We start from the raw sequence: 21,254 nt of genomic DNA, 5'->3' as shown, positions 1-21,254 counted from the left end.
CAGGGGGAGGCGGTTGTCGTTGTTTAATCGCAGGCACAAGGCCGGTGGATATATTGCTGATGGCTTGACGTGGCTGCTGAGTCGTCATATAGAATCACAGAATGGTTTGGGTTGGGAGGGACCTTAAAACTCATCTTGTTCCAACCCACACCTTCCGTTAGACCAAGTTGCTCCAAGCCCTGTCCAGCCTGGCCTGGAACACTTCCAGTGATGGGGCGGCCACAGCTGCTCTGGGCAACCTTTGCCAGGGCCTCACCACCCTCACAGTAAAGATGTTTTTTCCTAATATCTAAGCTAAACCTACTGGCTGTCAGTTTGAATCCATTCCCCTTGTCCTGTCACTCCAGGCCCTTGCAAATAGCCTCTGTCCATCTTTCTTGTAGCCTCCCTTCAGGTACTGGATGGCTGCAATTAGGTCACCCCAAAGCCTTCTCTCTTCCGGGCTGAACAAACCCACTTGTGTCAGCCTTTCCTCATAGGAGAGATGCTCCATCCCCTTGGTTGTTGTACAGGGAAGGTGGCAGTGGAGGTGACAGCAAAGGGGACAGCATGTGTTCTCTCTCTCTTGTACTTCTGAGGTGTTCGTTCTTGCACACATACTTTTCTCTTTTTTTCTTTTAAAGGGATATTAAAGCTGGAAATATTCTCCTAACAGAACCAGGTCAAGTGAAACTCGCTGATTTTGGGTCTGCATCTATAGTCTCCCCTGCCAACTCTTTTGTGGGAACGCCTTACTGGTGAGTAAAGCCTGTAGTACTTCAGTCCTTTATAAAACTTACCTTCCATTTTCAGTATTTCACAGTAATATGTAGCATAAGAACTTTTATTAACCAAGCAGTTTTCCTAACATCCCTGCATCCAGGTCTTGAGGAACTGTGTCTTTCCTCAGTGTCCATGAGTAGAGTTTTAAGCTGTGCAGCACTTGGAAATGCCACCAGTTAATGGCTCCACTGTTGCAATGCCATGGGCTTAAAAATAATTAACATTTGCCATAGGTAATGGAACTAAAACAGCCCCATAGAGAAAGGCAATCCTGTTAATCTGGCCATGCAGACTGCAAGTCATACAGCTACTTAAATCCTGTTTTGAAGGAACTTGCTGAAGGGTCACTTGAGTTCCTTGGCATTCCTAACACAGTGGACCAGCACAGCTCCATGCTCCACTGATTTTGTGGCAGAGGCCCCAGGAATTGCTGGGAGGTCACCATGGCCCTGAATGAGGCCATTTGGCAGGAAACCTGTTTGTCTTGGACGAACACAATTTAAGAGGCTGGATTTTTGCAGGCTGGGCCTGCTTCTTCTTCTTCTTCCCCCCACTCATCCCTTTTTCTTGGACCACCTTATTTCCCCACTGTTCCAGACTTCCCTGCTCCATTCATAGATATGCCCACAGACTGCATAAATCTGCTGGAAAATTCTCCTGGTGTGCCAATGGGAAGCTCACCAGCTCTGGTGAGAGTGCAGGGGGTCCTCTTCCCCCCCTTTAGGGCTCTCCCAGCCCTTGCTATCTGCCTGCAGGTACAATGCCTTTGGGATTAGGGGGTCTCCCTCATTTTATGTGCTGGGAGTGACATCCATGTGCCCTAACCTGCCCTTTGCTCTGTGGTTGGCAGGATGGCACCAGAGGTGATCCTTGCTATGGACGAGGGACAGTACGACGGGAAGGTGGATGTCTGGTCCCTTGGAATCACGTGTATCGAGTTAGGTGAGTAAATACATGGCAGCTGAGATGACTAATTCCCTGTCTGCAATATATTAGGAAGTCCTGAAAAAAAGGAAGATTCTTATTCCTCATAAGAGTCCTTTTTTTTCCCCTTTAAAATGCCTGACTTGGAAAACACTGACTGTTGAGTTGAAGATTTAACTTGCTGGCAAACCCAGAGCGAGTCACTGATGTGCTGTGTTTCCATGTTAGTCTGGTGTGCTTGGTTATTCCCTTAACAACCAGAGGATTCTACTCTTGTATGGGAGGAAACCATCATTTGTCATCTGTATTTTCCAAGCTGGATTCTGAGAAAGTTGTTCCAGCTGTTATGTCAAGGGAACTGGTGTCCTAAGGATTGTGTGTCAGGAGGGGCTTATGTTTAATTTTCAATTCTTCTTACATCCCTGCTCTCTGAAACAAAAATCTTCAATCTCAGCTGAAAGTTTGGGCCATGAATCATTGTGGACAGGCTCTTTACATGAGAAGAGAAGTGTTTGCACTGCAAGGGCAAATGATACACAGCCTGGAGCAGATGTGGATGTGATGGCAGGTATACAGAGCAGATTTGGAGTGCATTTTCATTTTGAATATTGACCTTACATGTGCTGAGTAGAGTATTCTCAGAAATAGTCTTGATATGGATTATACTTAACACAGTACATCAATAACTTATTGTGAGGGTGAGTTCACTGAAAATGTTATTGATAAGTCTTTAATCAGGAGAAGTACATGTGAGATAACAAAGAGGGGATGTGCAGAACGGGAAGAAATGTTGTCTCCAGTATGGAGATGATGATGATGTAGGTGACTGGTAACCAAGTGTTGTATTTCATGTGCCAGCATGCTGACACACTCTGTATTTTGATATAAAAAAATGCCCAAATCAGAAGTTTTAGACTTCTCTTCTTCTGCATGGCCACTGGGTTTTGTTTGTGTGGAGTTCAGCAATGTTACAACCTCTCAAGGAGTAAATCACAGCATTAGGAGAGATACTGTGCAACCTTATTTGGACAAAACTCTCTTGGTACCAGAATTTCTGTGGAGCTTTTCACTCAGGAACCTCAAAACCATTTTACAGAGTTGATGGATTTCCTTTTTTTAGTATTATCCCTTTGGGAAGTATTAAACTATTTTTTAAACTTCAGACCTTGCCTTTGCATGATTCCCTGTCTGAACATGGGGTCAGGTAGAAATGGGAGGAAATCTCTTGTTGAGCAGCACTTGGCTTAATTTCTTAATTCTTTATTTCTTCTTAATTACTTGTGTAGCTGAAAGCAAGTAGTGCTTAAAGAAAAGCAAATATGGTGGTTTGCCTGCGTGTGCATGGCAGGGACAAGTGACTGCTCTGACCTGACATGAACTGAAAAATCTTGGCATCACTGACTGGCATGACTGACCTTGGGTGGTGATGAAAACCAGCCTTTCCCAATTTCTGTGTGAGATCTCTCCTGAGAGGTCAGGGGCTGGTAGGCAGGTGCCCTCCCAGTGCAAAGGACTAGGAAGGATTTTAGTTAAAGGCAGTTAACAACACAGCTGGCAAGTGAATTTGGTAAACTGTCCCACTTGCATGTGCTGCCTGTGACAAATGAGGCAGGCAGCCCCTCTTTCCCATGATTCAGATGCTTCAGCAGTGGGGATTGATACAGCATGTCCTGGCCTTGACCTGCTGTGCCTGAGCTCAGGTTTGTTTAGTTGCAGCTGATTTTACCACCGAGAGTCAGGTGGGAGATGTTGCAGTAAAGGTAAAATTTACTGGAAGCTTTTCCTTATAATTTGTGTCCTGCCAGTTTTGGATTTCATCATTCCTCTCCAAGTGAACAGCAGCTTCTCTGGAGTGGGTGTCCTGATCTAACCTGGAACATTAAAATAATTAGCCTAAAAGAGATGACGACAGCAATGAGCCATGGATTCAGCAGTGATACCCTGCTTGTACTTCCATATCTTCCTCCTCTCTTTCCAGGCTGCCTTATCACACCTTTCTCTTCTCTTTCTAGCTGAGAGGAAGCCTCCACTTTTCAACATGAATGCAATGAGTGCCTTATATCACATAGCCCAGAACGATTCCCCTACGTTACAATCAAATGAATGGTAAGAGAGCAATTAACAGATTATTTTTGTTGCTTATTTCCCTGAAAATGCTCTGGGATGCTCTGCACGGTTAAACTCTGACAAGGAAAGTGTTGGTTGCAGTGCAGTCATTTGCCTCTGTTCTCAAGTCATGCTCCTGTGTAGGCTGGCTCAGTTTTGCCCTTCTGTCACTTTGGCTGTGCTGCAGTCCAAGTGAGTGGAGGTGTTAATTATGGGGCTGTGGGTGCTGTAGGAATTAAAATATTCTGAGACGCGTTAAATCGGCGTCAGCGAAGTTTCCAGCTGCGGAAGATCCCTGACAGAAAAATTGTCGGTACCTTTGTGCAGCTGAAACGTGGAGAAAGGGAGGGGAGGGATGCACAGAACAGAGAGGAAATTGGATATTTTTTTTTTTTCAGTGAGTGACTCCAAAAGCCATCAGAGCTCTGTGGCCAGTACATGCTCCCCATGCTACAGGCGTGTTCCAGAGTCTGAGCTCTGACACAGGGATGCTTTTGTTACTCTGTGGGAGCAAAGGGGTTGCTCTGTTTCCTGCTCCCTGTTCCCAGGAGTGGAGTGTTGCTGTGGAGTGGTGCCTGGCAAGAGTCTGCAGAAGGCTGGAAACAAAAGCTCCTGGAGAAACGTGAAGATCCCTCGTTTCCCTGTGGGGCATTTGAGCAGCACAACTATTGAATTGCTGGCGGTTTTATCCGAACCACTCCAGTTTCCTTATTTCATCATCTCTGTTTCATCCATTTTTCGAGATTTGAAGAACTTGGTCTCCTGCCTGGACACTGATACCCATTTTCTGTGTAGAGTTTGCAAAGCAGAGTAAAGATAACTGTGAACAGAGCATAAAAATCAGTGTTTATGGTCCCCTGTTTGCTCTTTGGGGCTCTGAGAGCACAGGGAGTCAGCAAGGTGGCTTTTATGCAAGTTCAGTGGCACCTAAAATACCAGTTTTCTTCCTTCCACTTCTGATACAACCTCAAATAAAGCCCAAAATATTGCTGAACTAAGCATTGCATTGAGAGACTTTAATGAGGCAGTGTTACAAGCTCCCAGAGAGTAATGAGTGTGTTTCTGGACTTCCCAATAATTTCATTGTCATCTGTTTTTCAGTAGTTGCAGTAAAATTTTAAATAGTGACTGGCACATGTAGTTCTTCCTTGGTTTTTGGTTTGTGGGTGGGGATAGTTGTGTGTCCACTTTTGTTTCAACAGTCTTTAATTGTGAAAGACCTGATGGGATCAACTCACTCAATTTGGAAAATTCAGTTAATTTCTCTGCCCTAGAACTTAAGAACAAATTAGTCAAGATTTTTCTTTTGCTTTGCACTTATAAGTTGGCATATATTGCACATCCTAAGCTTCTTTTTTTCATTTAGAACTTTTTTTTTATTTATTTATTTTTCATTTACAGGACAGACTCCTTTAGGGGATTTGTTGATTACTGCTTACAGAAAATACCTCAGGAAAGGCCATCATCAACAGATTTGTTACGGGTAATTTATCAAATCTTTTCCAGAAATGTGGGGGAAAATCTGTTTGTCTACCAGGATAATTGTAAAGATGGTGAACAAATACTTGCCCTTACAAAACAAACAAACAAACAAAAAAAAAAACAAACCAAAAAAAAGGTTGGTTTTGCTCTTGTCTGAATCAATAGAGACTGAGACTTTTCTTTTAGGCTGTTTATTATTTCCTGACTTTGTCTGCTATGTCAGTCAATTCTCTTTGTAACCTGATGCTCAAGATTTGAACTAGTGGAGGAAAGCAGAGGTGGGCTGTGTGGTTAAACCAGTTCTGCTGTTGGGTGAGGAGTTACTTATGTTGGAGAACTTGCAATCCTCATGGGATAACAGTGTGAGGGATTTTAGCTGAAGGAAAAACCTGTCAGCCCAAGAGGGGTAGAAGGATTTAATCTTGATTTTTATTTTTTAACTGATTCCCCCCCCCCCCAAGATGATGCTTTTAGTGAAAGTATTACCAGTGAGAAGCAGGTCCAGAGCTGGGTGAGTTAAATCTGTGTGCAATAGTGAATTCCAGCCTGTAGTTTTCTGTGTAAGGCAGCACTTGGGGGTGTGTTTGCTGCAGCTGGGATGAAGAAGGAATTTTCAGCAGCCTCTCTGCCATGCTGTGCCCTGAGCTGTGACCCTGCTGCACTGTGTGGTCTCTGGAAAAGCAGACAGAAGTGAGGGAGGAAGCTGGATGCAACCCTGGATGCAGAGGGAATGGGGAAAACTACACCTTGGTGAAGCTTAGTGAAAGCAAAGACCTTTTTGGAGCAGTTGCACAGTTTTGTGTAAAGTGATGCAGCTGTTAACTTGCTGATGCTCCTTTTATTTTTTTTTCTCCTTACCTTCTCCAGTAAGGAAAAATGCTATTTCTCTGTTGTTTAACAGGCAGTACTTGCTACCAAACCTTTATGGGGTTTCTGTGAGTTTCAAGGCTTGTAATTTGTTACAGGCTGTTGCTTTTGGAGGTGATAGGATATCTAAAAAGCCATTTAATTGCTGCTCAAAATCTAGAGTTAGCCAGTCTTCATAAGATACATAGGAAGTAGCAGATCTTTTTGCAGAGCTGGCAGTGCTTTGAGATGATCAGAGGATTGAGGTCTTAAATAAAGATTTACAGATAGTGGCTGATTATTGAAAAGAATGTGGGTATTGGAGATGGGAAGACACTGGATGACTTATGATTGTCTCCTGTCCAGAGCAGGATTGGTCTCTGTGGAATGCTCTGAGCTGTCCTGTCTTGTGGGGTTTTTTTGACAGACACAGATGAAGTTCAGGGGGGTTATCCTGACCTTTTTTTCCTCTGATAATACTAATGTGAGCATGATTAATTCTTCACCTTTTCATACCTTTTGGGTATATATCTTTTAATGATCTTTCTGCCTGATCTCACAGAATATTCTGAGTTGGAAGGGACCCACAAGGATCATCAACTCCAGCTCTTAAGTGAAGGGATCAAACCCACAACCTTGGTGTTATTAGCTCCATGCTCTAACCAGCTGAGCTCATCTCAGGGTCACTGCAGCTCTTGTTTTTGCTCTGCTGTAAATCATCCATTTGGGTCTTTCTGATCCTCTTTTTGTTTATTTTTTTTTATTGTTGTTGTTTTCTTCTTTTCCTACATTCATGCATCACACTTGGCAGCTAAAAGCAGCACTGAGAGGATAGGCCAAGGTTAACTTCCTCCTCTAATCAAACCACCAAACCCAAAAGTTGTTTATTTCTCTTTAATAGTTTCTATGCTGTACCCAGTTAATTAAACTTGTTTTGAAAATAACTGAATCATTTTGGAAAGGGCCTCTACAGGTCCATAATTGCCAAGAGCCTGTGGGAGGGGGACTTGTGCTGGGAGTGATGTTTGCCAAGGTTTTGTCAGTGAATCATAAATCAGTTCCAGTTTAAGTCATTTGGTTTCAGTTTACCTGAGAAATTACAGGAACTGTTTATAACTCCAAGGGCTTTGTGTTTGGGAAATTCAGGAGCAGCCTTCCACTAGAAGGTAGGGAGGTGTGTGAAATCCTGTTCAGCCCCTTTTCCATAAGGCTTTTTCCTTTCCTTTTAAGTCTTGCCTTTCTTTAAAATTGATTAGTAGCCCTGCTATCCCTCTGGTTGCTGGTGCCAATTGCATGACATGCTGCTGTTCCACACCAGGTAAACAGGAGTCAGCTTTTTCCCTAAATACCTGAGCAGAGGCATTGCTGGCTCCACTGGGTGTGTTGCTTCATTCCCACAGTCGGTCCAATTGCTGCTCTGTGTCCACCTGACAGCCTTTCCATGCTGGTTTTTGTGCTAAGGCTTCCATCAGCTTGTGTTTTATGGCTCCTCTTGGTGCTCTTTCAGCTCAGTAAAATGCATTTTTCTGGGTGTTTCTGAGCCAGCTTTGTGCTCACTCCTGTCCTCTCTTTAAGCCCAGACCACAGAGAGTGTTTAACTCTTGTACCTTCACTCCAGGTAGAGGCTGATGAAGGAGCTGTTTGTGCTCTCTTTGGCACCTGGTATATATATATATATATATATATATATATATATATATATATATATATATATATATATATATATATATATATATATATATATATATATATATATATTTCTTTTTTTCTTGTACTGTGGCAAATAACCAGCATTTTGTTCTCTGATTCTGCTTGTAGCACGCTGACCAACTAATAGGTTTATGTTGTGGGTTTTGGAATGATTCATTCCTGTGGATTGGCAGCCTTGCTGCTCTCTAGGAACAGGCTGAGTTCATTGAAGGATGTGATTTTGTGAGTACCTTAGGTTGGAGCCTGTACAAGCAATTAGAGCTGAGATCTGAGTCTGAAATGATGTATATTCAGTATTTTACTTGGTTTTAGACTTCCATGGCAGTGCTTCCCTCCTGCAGTAGCTCTCCCAAAAGCTTCTTAGTTTATAAGACTTGGAATATTTTTGTCTTTTGAGGGCTTTTCACTTGTGTGCCATAAACAGGAATAAAGACAATTTTCATGGCCGTATTTTCTTAAAGGAAACTGAGTTTTAAATGATGTGTTTGAAAATTAACTCAGTTTCCATGCACTGTCCTAGATGAAAACAGTCAAATGACTGTAGTGACATTAAAATGCAGTTGAAATTTAAAAAAAAAAAACAAACCACCACCAAAACCGATCTTACTAATATTTTTCACTTTTAAAATTAAAATCAATGATAAAATGTGTTTTAAAATCCTTTCCCCCCCCCTATTTTTCTCAACGTGCCTGACATTCCCAGAAGGTTTGATCTCTGGCAGTCACTTTTCCAGTCAATGGGCTCCTTGCCCTTAGACTAACAGCTTCTTCCTTTTTAGTCTGAGGTTTGTTGGTTTGGGGGTTTTTCTTGCAATTTAGAGAAAGTATATATATAAATATATATATATAAAAATATATATATATAAAAATTCAGTCCTTTCAGCCGTCTTTTCTTGGAGGTGCACAATACCCAGCAGAGGGGTTACTACATTTTTATATGTAATTTAGACAAATCAATCACAGAATCATAAAATATGCTGACTTGGAAGGGGCTCATCAGGATCATCAAGTCCAACTCTCTTTTATTTAGACATTTTAATTTAGACAAAATCCATTTTAGTTTAGACACATAATGCAAGTAAGCAGTCACAATTGTATTCTCATTATGCAAGAACCTTTTGGTTTGGTTTTGTCCCCTATATTCTGCCCTTTCCATGTGCTCACACTTTAATATCTGAGTGGGCATACAGAAGGGATTTAAGTTCAGGATCACTGTTCCAAATGCATTGCTGTTTTCTAAAAATGATTTACAATGAGATAAAAAATGTGTCCCTTTTTTTTTCTGATCATAAATAAGCTGCAGATTGTTACTGTTCACAGAGAAGTAAATGGTGGTTATCCGTGTCGAGGAGCAGAAATGAATCATTTTGTTTCTGTGTGAAATGATGTTTAGAACTTTTAGCTCTGATTCAAAAATAAACACCATCACTACAAGCAAAAAATGGATACTGAAATGACTGGCTGTCCCCATTAGCAAAACTCAAATGCACAACAGTTTGAATTCAATTAAAAACTAGAAATAAGCCTGTGGCATGATACTTCCCTTGTTTATTTACGAATCATTAAAAGATTATTAGCTCATCCTTTCAACTCTTTTGTTGAAGACTCCTGTTTTAAGGAGGACTGGGGTTTCATGTGCTGGTTACTCCAGCTCCAGAGGGATGTTTTAGCTCTTGAGACCCTGAGCCCACAGCAGAGCTGTGAGGCCAGGCAGGCAAATGTGACCCTCCTGAGGATTTCCTTGCAGGTGGGTCCAGCTGTTGAGACTCTGACAAAAGCCCCTTGTGGCACTTGCAATGCACAGTAGAGAACAACTTCTTTCCCCTCAGGTTTTTTTTTTTTATTGTAAATTTTTCTACAAACTTGCAGAGGATGCTCGTGCCCTAAGGCCACCTCCATGGGTACATACTAAGCAACAGACTGAGCTGTAGTGATACCATATAGAATATTGGCAAGTACACCCAGGCTGATTGCTTAGCCAAAGTTAAATGGGAAAGCTGGAGCCTTTCCTACTGTTTTGACAGTTGTACAGTTCAGGAGAACGTATCTGATAAATCAGGGAAGAGCCTTTAATCATGTACTTAAATACCATTAAAGAATTTATTAGGTCTACCCTTAAGACCTGTGCAGGTGTTTATAAAAACTTGATTTTATTTTAACTCTGGCTGCAAGTGCTTTAGGTATAAATAAACCTTGCAGCCTTCCTGCTGGTTTTATGTGTGATTTGGAATAGATGGATGCAGGAGAAATGTTTGCAGGTAGTGTTGCAGAGTCAGGATTGACCCTTGTTTGTCCTTTGTGGGTTTTGTTCATTCTGAAGCCCTCTGAGGTTTGAAGTGGCACTGTCTTATACCTGCTTCAGGAGAACCCCCTCAGGAAGGGGCAAACCAACCGTGTAGCCTGGAGAGCTCAGAAAACCTGACCCTGGTCCCAAGCTCAGTGTGTTTGGGGCCTTTCAGAAAGGGTGTTACCAATTAATGGAACATTAACAGACCAATCACTGAATGGGAACTGTCACTTCAGGGGTCTCAAAAGCCCCCCGTGTCCCTGTTTTCATGTCAGGTGCTTTTTATTTCCTTTGATTTAGCACGACTTTGTCCGCCGGGACCGACCCCCCAGGGTGCTCATAGACCTCATCCAAAGGACAAAGGATGCAGTGAGGGAGCTGGATAACCTGCAGTACCGGAAAATGAAGAAAATCCTCTTCCAGGAGACACGGAATGGCCCTCTGAACGAGTCCCAGGAGGAGGAGGAGGTACTGCTGTTTTGTCGCCCCATTTGCACCGTTATGAGTAGTTTCAGGGCAAGCAAGATGTTCCTCTCCTTAAAGTGGCAGAACGAGCACAGCCTAGGTGAGGAATGTTGTTGGAATATCATTTGGATCAGCAGAGAGGCAGGATAGGATACTGAGTGATAGTAGCCCTTAGTGAGTGCTAAAGCTGCCAATGAATGCACATCTAAAACTTTGGGTTTATTTCCAATGGTGGCCTTTCTTCTGGAAGCTTTAGGGAAGAAACTCACTCAGAGGGAAGTTCTTTGCAAGAGGTGGTTCCCAGGCTGTATGAAGGAGGGTCTTTGGCTGCCCAAACTGTTCTTTCTCATCAGCACAGTCAAAACCACTCAGTGTTAATATTTTTTCAATTGCCATAATTTTACTGTAAAGCCTATCATGAGCTGAGAAACAAGTCACTGGATTAGTAAGACTTATTTTTTTAAAATTCTTTAATATTAAAGGAGAAAAAAGTTAAAGGTTAAAGGCATAAAACTCATCTTCAGTTTAAATCTTGTAATAAACAACCCACTTAATCAGTGTATGATAATTGACCTTAACTGTGGAGAAAGAAACCAGTCATGTTTCAATTGATGAGCTTAGATGGAAATTAATGTCACTTGGTGCAGGCACATTGGATAAATAAATCCATGACTGATTCTCACTGAAAAACATTGATAGACAAATTGATGTCTGTATTGCTTTTGCTGCAGTGTAGTGAGGTGATAATACACAGAGAGGTGCCCAAGTTCAGCATATCTTCAGGGACTTGGTTTTGAAGTCAGATGTTCCTTTAAAGCTGAACTAGAGCTCTGGTTTAAGAAATGGGCACCTGAGTGTCAGGTAGGAGAGGTTCAGGAGGGAGGGACCAGCACTTCATGTTCTCCTTCCCTGGGATGGAGATGCACAAAAGGAGTAAGAGCAGCATCTGCTGTGATTAAAACTACCAAGTGCTGCTCCTTTTTTGACCTTCCAGCTTCCAGACCTGGAGCTTAGCTGGGGAGTGGGGGATTGTCAGACTTCTGCACTTAAACCTCCCAGGTTTCTCTCCCCATGCATGGCAAGATGTCAGGACATTGCCAGGGCAGGAAAAGTGCCAGGGAATGGGTTTCCCACTTGACTGTTCACCATTTCCAAACTCAGCAGGATACACGTGGCAGTAGCAGACTCAAAGATGTCTCTCTTGTTCCTCCTGTCCCCGCTCCTCAAAAAACAGGGGAAAGAGCTATTGTACCTCCAGGAATTCACACTCTGCATGTGCACAGCATGCTCTGCACTGCATTTGACCCCTGAGCCTGTGTCCCACCAGAGGAGGTTGTATTTATTGCTCGTGTGTGTCACTAACTCAGCAGTGAAAGGAGAACAGCACGTGCTTCAGTTGCTGCCTAACTGGTCACAGCACCTGCTCCGCTGTGGATGCCACAAGACACTTCCTTGCTCTGCCTTCTGAGGTGGAAGAGGAGCCTTACAAATCTTTAACACTCAGAATACTACTAATGCTTTCCTCAGAGCTCTCACAGGAAGGTTAAGGTCATTTGGAAAGTGTTGAAGCCAGGAAGCCAGTGTCAAGGTTTCATTTGCAGTCTCATCTCTGTCCTTCGTGCATAGACACTCATTAATTACACAGCCATTGCCTCATCTCAGATGCTTCATTATGTTATTTCTCCTGCAACTTTATATAAGCATCCTGAAAATATTTTCATTCTCATGTTCTCTGTAAACCAGTATTATTTTGGATTTTAAGTGCTCTCATGCAGGCTCTGAATGATCTGCTGATTGCTTAAAAAATGATCTCACAATCAAAGACAAATCTGTCAAGTCTCAATTTTATCTTTCTGTCAGTCTCCAACAAAATGAGTTCCCTGTTAATTGATTTGTAATGTAATTCTCCCCAAGCTCCCTTTGGAGGCCAGGACAAGCTGGGTGCAGCAGCAGGCTGTTCATTTTAGTGAGTCAAGGCTGTTTAAGACCAGGAGCTGAAGGATGTTCAGAGCTCTGTCCTCGCTGTGAACTCCTTGCAAGCCTCTTCAATGCCACTAGTTAATTACAAAGGACTCCATGAATTCACTAAATCAGTCCAGACTAAGCACATGCTCTGGGATTACTCTACTCCTCTGAGTATGGAACAAGAGAAAAGGCTGCTAACTTCTGAAATTTGTCTGTAGAATCCAAAATACCTCCTACATGAGGAATATTTATTTATTTATATATTAAGTTTTAACCCCTGAAATAATGCAGGCTTTTCTGAGTCAGCTCCTAAAATTCTTCATTCACCTTCATCTTGGCTGAAAACACAAGGTTTCAAGGGGTTTTTAGCTTGACAAAATATAATTGCTGACTGCTTGGGATATGGAGGTTAAAACCTCTACACCTGTTAAGCACCATGTAGAATTTATCAAGTAAGAAACCAGTGGGCTCATTGTCTTACATTTTTTCTGATTCAGGAAATGTGTTGGAGCATTGTTTTAATTAAAACTTAGATTATTTTTTTTCTTTTAATTATGAGACTCCTTCCACCTGTCATCCAGTATGCCTGGATGTCTCCTATCAAGCCAAGAGCCATGCCCAGACTTACCGATACTTGAAAAAAACAGACTCGAAGCCTGATGCAGTGAGATTACAGGGGAAAAGGCAAAAGCTGCCTGCCCCATATAGATTATTCCACAACCCAAGCAGCCCCGAGAAGTGTAGTTGGCAAAATAACGACCTTGAAGTCTGCAGAGTCACCTCTAAAACAGACTTTGGGCATTGCAGGCTCGTGCTGGGCAGGTGATCTCCTGCAGTGTCTGTAACTGATGCCCCTTGTTTTATAGGACAGTGAGCATGGATCAAACCTGAGTAGGAAGATGGACAGTCTGGGCAGCAACCATTCCATCCCCAGCATGTCTGTGAGCACGGGCAGCCAGAGCAGCAGTGTGAGCAGCATGCAGGAGGTCCTGGATGAGAGCAGCCCTGAGCTGGTCATGATGCATAGTGACGAGAGCACCATTAATTCCAGTTCCTCCGTTGTTCACAAGAAGGTATGTTCCTGGTGCTCTCCATGGCTTCCTGCAGTCCCCGTTGGCTCGCCCGGTCCGTGTGCTCTGGTCTTGTGCTGAGCCATCTGCTGAGAGCAGGAGCTGGTGCTGGGCTTGCCACAGTCAAGTTCTGTGGGTTGTTTTTAAATAACCTCTGAGAATAGAAAGAGGCTGCTCATGAAAGAGCTGTGAGTGCCTAGGCAGGGTTCACCCAGACTTGCTGCATGTGCCTCCTCGCCCTGCCCCGCATGTGCACTTCTCCATCTCTGCTTGGGACATCAGTCCTTGTCTCCTCGGGAATGACTGTTCTGTGCCCTGTGCCCTGTGCTGACAAGTGGTCACAGCAGCTCAGCTAACCCTTTACCAGTCACAGTTGTGTGATTAAAATCCGCTTGCACTTGGATTTCCCTCATGAGAAGTGGAAGTTTGCAGAACTTTGGACCCTTCCCACGAGGTATGTTTGGAGTCAAGTTCCACTCGATGCTTTTCTGCTCTTTTGCTGCATGCTGTGATCTGCTGCCTTTCGTTTTCTTGGTGCTAGGTACCGAGGTAAAGTTGTCTAGCTGTAAGTCAGCATCTAATCTCAACAGTTTGTTTGACTAAAATAGTTTTGGCTTGGCCTTAGCAGTGTCAATTGCTAGTGGGCAGCAAAATGTAGGTTGGTTGTGGGATTGCACTTGCAAGGAACTTCAAAGTGTACGTTCTTGCTTTTTGCCAGAGGAGGTAAAACATTACAGCAGCGTGAAAGCCATGAATTTATTGTTTGTGAGGTTACAGGACAGCCTGGTTTTAACTAACTAAATATTTGTAAGCAGTTTTTCCTCCTGAAATGCAGTGTTTGTGTCACTGAATATTGAAGTGCCTGCAAAAGGGAGCTTTTGAGACACTTGGTCTTTAACAAAAGATGGCCTTATGTATTTAAAGATACTGGCAGATAAGTTGCACAGGTCTCAGGGTTTACGTCTTTCTGAAATACATTTGAAAGCACCTTTACAGAAGATTTTGTTTTCACCTCTCTGAAAAAACTAGTGTTAGGTACCAAATGCCAGCCCAAGGAACCGTACTGAAGGAAGAGCAGTGCCACTGATGTGTGTTCTGGGTGGTTTTAGTTGAAGCTCTTTCTCATTTTGTGTAGGTTCAGAAATGTGTTTTAACTTTAATTTCACACTGTTAAATAGTCATATTTACTACAGCATTAAAATAGGAGTTTGAGGGGCTGATTTACACATGGGTTATAATGTTACTGCTCAGTGTCACTGCAGTTGATGAAAACAAAATGTGAGCTGCTCCCAGCAGACATAAATGGCATTTGTGAATGAAAGGAGCAGAGTTCCTGCTTGTTTTAAGAAGAATGTTGTGTTTTAGAATGGTTGTGTGGCACTTCTGAAGTACAAATACAGGATTTCTGATGCTGTGAATTCAGTCCTCTTAAGAGTTCTGCATAGCTGTTCTCTTGAGATTAAGGCATTCAGTTGAGTGGGATGCACAAACATGACACCACATGGAAATTTTTATCTGTTTTGGAAAACCAGGGTGATTTGCACACTTGTAATTGAATTACTGAAAAAGAAATCACCTGTAGATCCTTTAACACAGGTGTTTTAGGGTAATTTTGGAAGCACAAAGACCAGGTCTGCACTGATGGTCTTCACAAAAGAGTTAACAGTTGGCTGCAATTGCTGATCCTTGCAGTGGAGTAAATTCCTTCTGCATTGGAAAATGCTCCCCTCAGCTGGATGTATGGATAAGGCAGATGTGCAGCAGGATGTATTCCAGTCTGCAAATATATTGTTTTAATTTAGTACATGATTTTTTAAAAATTCCCTGTTACTTTGGCGAATGCAATTTTAAATGGAAAACTGCTTCATGTGTATATTAGGTATATATTAATACATGTGAAGAGACTAAATTTGGAGCAGGACACTTCAGGGGGTTTATATACACATAGATCCTACTTTTCAAGGTAAAATTCCTTGTTCTGACAAGACTTCAGTTTATCCTTGTGCTTTAACTGTGTTTCTGGGAGGTGTGATGAAGCTGTGGTGTGAAGTGTTGAGTGTCACTCTGGAGCCCAGCACAAACAAAATGGGAAGAACCTGGAGTTCAAGTTTAATTTAAGCTTTTGTTTTGCATTTTAGCTTTTTAGTCTCTAAAGGCTAAAAAGAAAATACTGATGAACATGATCAGCCAGCTGTCTGCATTATGTGGGCAATAGGGTCACATACGAGGTGTTTTTGACATGGGTCAAATCAAAAGTGCTCTGTAAAACTATGCTATTCCACAAATGTGTTAATTAACAACCTCCAGATGTACCAGGCTGTGTAAAGGGACCAAGATGGCAAAATGGCCTGGACTGTTGATATTTTCTGAGGCTCAAAGCTCCAAAGTGTGAGAGGCCTTTTTGTTCTTTTGGACCACAGCCCCAGAATGTCGTGTGTAACCAAAGCGTAGGATGGAAGAGCCCCTGGTCTTGTGTGAGGTCTTGTTCCCAGCCTTGAGTGCTTCAGAGAGCCAGTCTGGGGTGGCCTTGACCTGGGGTAAATCAGGAGCAGACCATCAGCTGTGTGGTGCTTGGCTGGGTGAGGCTTCAGGCAGCTGCACTGAGCCCTCCTGGCGTCTCTGACCAGCCCCCCTGAGGCAGAGGCAAAGCGTAAGAAACAGGCTGATGTAGTAAAAAGCAGTTGTAAACAACTCATTTTCTTTCTTTTTTTTAACAGCTGCTAGTTGGCTGTAACTTCCAAAAATGTTTTGTGGTCACAGGGTAAGTGAAATGACCTGTTCTGATCTGGTTGGTTTTCACTGGCTGTACTGGTACATGATGGCCAAGGTGCTTGGGTTTTGCCTGGTGGAGAACAGCATTTGGGGTAATTCCTCCATGGAAAACAGGCACAGCCTCACCCCTTCCACAACACAAAAGCTTTGGACCAGCAAACTGTGTGTTCTAAACTTGTGCTTAGAGCAAAGGTGACTCCCAGAGTACAACTGGTAAGGTGGAAGAAAAATCACTGGACAGGAAGAAAACAATAATAACAATAAAAAGCCATAATTGAATGTGTAGCTTTTTGTGTAATTTAATTTATATCTGTGTCCTAAACTCCTGGGGGGAAAAAAATGGCCATAATATCTGCTACTCGGGCAGGAAGGCTGCATCCTCCTTTCCTGGGATTTCAGTCCATCCCTGGGATCAAAACCTGCTCCCTCAGGATACCTTAATCACCAGCACATTCTTTACAGGAAATTCAGGTGTCCAGCTTGGGTGAGCTGTCCCACTAGGAGCTTTTCCTTGCCCCCTTGCAGGTTTCAGATTGGTGGCCATGTACATCTCAGTGTGTTCAGTGTAAGAATTCTGGTGTTCTAAAGCCTCTCTTCTGAAGGCAGTTAACTAACTCTGCTTCTCCATCCAAGGATCATCCTCCCAATGGATTTATGTTCTCATGTCCATCTCCTGTTGGGAGCTTGTTCAGCTGCACAGTTTGGGAGATGAAAAGTAAATGAGACCTCTAATACAAACCCAACTGTATCTGAGATCCCCCCAAAAAAAGCCAAGAAGGGGCAGGGAGTTAAACTCCAAATACACTGGGCTTGAAAGACACATAACCCAGATTTTAAAAGCAGATGAATATCAGTTAATTCATCTTAAAAATTAGGATAAAGAGTTTGGCTCCCAGAATAAGACAATAAAATAAGAGTTATAGACATCAGTTGATATATCAAATGTTTTGTCACCTGCTTTGTTCAGCTGCTGTTATACTGCAGTGTGGGCACAGGTGGCTTCCCAGAAATATTTTGTTGCCCTCAGTGAATTTAATATTATTTTATTTCCACAAAACTATAATAGTAAAATGTTGTACTCTTTTAATCTAAATAAAAAGCCACCACAGTATTATTTTGCTCAGCTGCTGTGCTCAGTTGTTGCTAGTTCTTGCTTCAACTGTAAAATCACCAGTACTTTCTGAAACTTGGGCAATAAAATGTCAGGGAAACCTTGTGATTAAAATCTAGTTTATAACCAAAAGATGAAAAGAGGATGTTTTGCAGTTGATCATCACAAATTCTTGCCCAATGTCTGTAATAATCAGGTACCTCTGTAATAACTGCTGCAACTTGAGTGACTTCCCAAATCCGTCAAATTACCCTGAGCATGTTGCCTGTTGCTGCCATAATTAATATGCAGCATTCATGGAGAATTCTGTGCATGGAGAGTGCTCTGGTGTGGTCGCTCTACAAGAGTTACAGCTGAGGCAAAGCTGAGGGTGTTCTCCTACATATCAAGATTTACGATTCCCACTTGGAAAGTATGTTTTCTATGAGATGCAAAGGATATTTATGTAATTACTTAGTTTTGGCTTGCATGTGCTTGGCAGCAGTGACCCCTCATATACCTTCTGGAATCAAGTCAAGCTGGTTGGGGACATGAAGCCTTGTCTTGAAAGATTTTTGATACTTAAACCTCTCTGTAGATTATCAAGGCATTTAGTGCCTTGATTTAGTGTATTAAGATGAATGATGGCACACTCTTGTTTTCCTTGCTCTTTAAATTCCTAGAAGGCAGGGATTTGCTGCAGTTCCACTGAAGTCCTTACTGTGGCTCGGAAATTGCCTTTCCCATTTGTCTGGGAGACTGGCAGCCCTTCCAGTTAGTGAATCCTGCTGTGTAAACAGCGTTTGTGAAGGGTTTTATTTGGTGTGCATAACAGAAACCACTGTGGGCAAGTGACTGTTCCTTCTGAGGTGAAAGTGTAGCTGTTCTGGCTTTGGGCTGGTCCAGGGTGGTCAGAATTTGGATGATGAAGCCCTTTTTTTAAGTGAGGAGGGTGAAAAGACACTGTGTGGTAGAACTGGGATGGACTCTAGGGAGTAAAATCCAGGTTCTTATTCTGCAGGGTGACCTTGGCAAGACTCATGGTTAGAGCAAGGAACTCCTGTGCATTGTGAGATGCTCAACCAATACACCAGGAGCAGCTATTTAGATACCGAGCTGGAAGCACCACTTAAGTAACTGGAAGCTCCACCATCTCTGGTCAGACAATACTGTAGAAATATTTGGGAGGCTTTTGTCCTGGCAGATATGATCAGCCAAATACCCCCATTCGTTGTGATCAGCCTGGAAACTGTTTATGTGGGTGATACAATCAGAATAACAAATTATTCCTTCAGTAGGAAGTTGAAACTTCCAGATCGTTGACCCTAAATAGAAGGATTTAATGTGAAATGTGATCTGAGTATGCCCAAAGTTGCATCCTTAAGGCAAATATTGCAAACCCCACAGAAAACAGATGACAAGTGAAATACACACAGATGATACATTACTTTAAAAACAAACCAGGGTTTGAAATGCAGATTTGGGGCCAAGGGATACCCTGACCCAAACTTGATGAGTTTCTGGGGTGCTTTCAGTCAGATTTTACTTACTGAGTACCTCGAGCTCAGGTGCCAGTTTTGAGTCTTTGTTTCCCACAAATCTGGAGCTAAAAGTTTTGAAACAAAATTTCCTGATCCGTGCCAAAACCTGAAAGGCAAAATGACTGCAGTGTCTCTTAGCAAGCTTTTGGCAAAAGAAAATAAAATTAAAAGAACAGAGATGTATTTTGTGGGTTTGCAGGTGGATGTTTGTCATAGTAGCCATCAGTCACATCATCTGAGGAAGGTGGAGCTGGCTGCTCTTAGGTTTATTTCTCTTACTAGAGAAATAAACTGTGGCAGTGTAACCTGTTAGACTTGGTAACTGTTCGTGCCAAGTGTTTTTATTTCTGGTAGTGTGGCAGCTTTTTCAGATAAAAATACTTATGTCACAGAATTTATGTCACAGAATTTAGCCTGTGAAAGTTCCATGGGCTTAGCTGAGAGTTAGTTGTAGATGGCTGCCTGATGCAGAATCCTCAAATCCCAGATTAAGGAGTGCCAAGGACAACCACTGAGCTTTTTGTCCCCTTGCAATTGGTCTTTTGGCTTTCTCAGTTGCAAAGGAATTTTCCCATTCCTTGCACAGCTCAGTTTGAAATGGAGAATGGGGTTAATTCACATTCCTGAAGGGCAGTTAGCTTCTGCTCTGAGCTTCTTATTGCACTGAGGTAACGAGAAGTCCCATAAAACAAGACCAGGGTGACACTCTTCCCTCTAAAAATCCACCTCTTAGATAACAGAGAGTAAATCACAGATTAATTTTCCTGTATAAGCAGTAATTGCAATTTCAACTTGTCATTTTAGGGGGTGTTTTGGAGCATTCTGAAAAATCTGAATGCCTGTTTTAAAAGTTTTTGGTCTGGGTTGGCTTTTTTTTGGTAATTCGCTGTTTCTCTGGTTTTAATATTTCACATTCCCCCTGCCATACCAATGTAATGGAGAGAGGGAACATGGTCCAGGCATTGGGATATTGCCAGCAGACCTTAAGAACCCTGTGAATGACCATGGGTGATAGTTGTCCTGTCTCCACCTTTATTTCAGAGCTATAGTAGAGGAGTAGTAGCTCTTGTGTACTGTTGTTTCCTCCATGGTTCAGGTGGGTGAGTTTTGAATAAATCTTTACCACAGGCCTTTTTTATTCACCTTTACTTTTTGGTGAGGTTGTTCCAGTTTCAGCCTGTAAAAAAGTTCCCTTTGGCAGTTCATAGAATCATGGAATGGTTTGAGTTGGAAGGGACCTTGCCTGGCTGGGGGGGGCTGCTGTTCCAAAAGGCTCCAAAGCACATCAGTAGAAATATCAATCCAAAAGGTGATGTTGGTCAGCCTGACTGCTTTGGTTTATCCAGGGTATCCCTGATTGCCTTACACAGAGTCCTCCTTACACCTGCTATCACCTATTGAGGTGGAAGCACTGCAAGGCTGTGGAAAATTAGGGATTGATGTCCTTCCAGTGAAGCCACGAGTCCGGTTAAACCGATACTCTTAGACTTTAAATGTTTAATAAAGTTTTTTTGGGGATGACTGTTCTAGAGCCAAGATATGCCTTTCTCAGGAATGTGTGCAAGTCTGAGAGCCCTGCCTGTCACGCCAGCATGCCCAAATTGAAAATCAAAGATCAGCCCAACTGCCCTTCTGTCACAGTGCCTCCCCCTGGCAGACAGTACCACAAATGTCCACTATAAGGATGGCCAATATAAAATGAAACTGTGACTTTTTATTACACTCCGTGTTCGTACTATTTCTGTGGAATACTGTCCTTTTTAACTGCTTTGGCTCATTCTGTGTCCTTGTGGTGGGTGTGGAGGAGCCAGTGCAGGCTCAGGGGTGGCCTTGGCCACTGTGCTCTCTGTGCAAGGCAAGGGGAAAGGTGAGCGTGGAGCTGGAACACTCAAAATGAAGGATATGAGGAAAGGTTTGGGGTTTAAAACACTTTCAGTCAATGTGTTGTTCAGCTCTTGATATCAGCATTTCTGTACCTGTTTGGGTTTTGCTTGAGACCATTTCCAGAATCCTGTTGAAAGGGGCTGAAGGTGTGTGGGTCTGGGCGAGAAGCAGCTGGAAATTGAGGCCAGTAGAGAGGGAAACCAGGTGTCTGCAGAGTGGGAAAGGGAGCATTGGGATAACAGCAGTGTCCTGGTGGAGATGCTACTCCATGGTGGCTGGTTTCTCACCATTGGGCTGCTCCTGCTCATCTGCAAACACTTGGTGCATGGAGCCAACTGCTCACTGCAAGG

General features: G+C 42.8%; 1 protein-coding gene across 1 annotated transcript in view; it reads left to right on the top strand.

The window, feature by feature from the left end:
* TAOK3 (TAO kinase 3) overlaps positions 1 to 21,254 on the top strand; it is a 61,757-nt gene that overhangs the window by 22,565 nt on the left and 17,938 nt on the right. Inside the window, exons 8-13 of the mRNA XM_032705823.1 lie at positions 624 to 737; positions 1,613 to 1,704; positions 3,699 to 3,792; positions 5,194 to 5,275; positions 10,418 to 10,585; positions 13,414 to 13,620. Of these exons, the coding sequence (XP_032561714.1) occupies positions 624 to 737; positions 1,613 to 1,704; positions 3,699 to 3,792; positions 5,194 to 5,275; positions 10,418 to 10,585; positions 13,414 to 13,620 (757 nt within the window). The remainder of the gene's footprint in view (positions 1 to 623; positions 738 to 1,612; positions 1,705 to 3,698; positions 3,793 to 5,193; positions 5,276 to 10,417; positions 10,586 to 13,413; positions 13,621 to 21,254) is intronic.

This window comes from Chiroxiphia lanceolata, chromosome 18 (genome assembly GCF_009829145.1).
Source record: "Chiroxiphia lanceolata isolate bChiLan1 chromosome 18, bChiLan1.pri, whole genome shotgun sequence".
Classification (NCBI taxonomy): Eukaryota; Metazoa; Chordata; class Aves; order Passeriformes; family Pipridae; genus Chiroxiphia; species Chiroxiphia lanceolata.
This window is presented reverse-complemented; position numbering and strand designations above follow the sequence as displayed.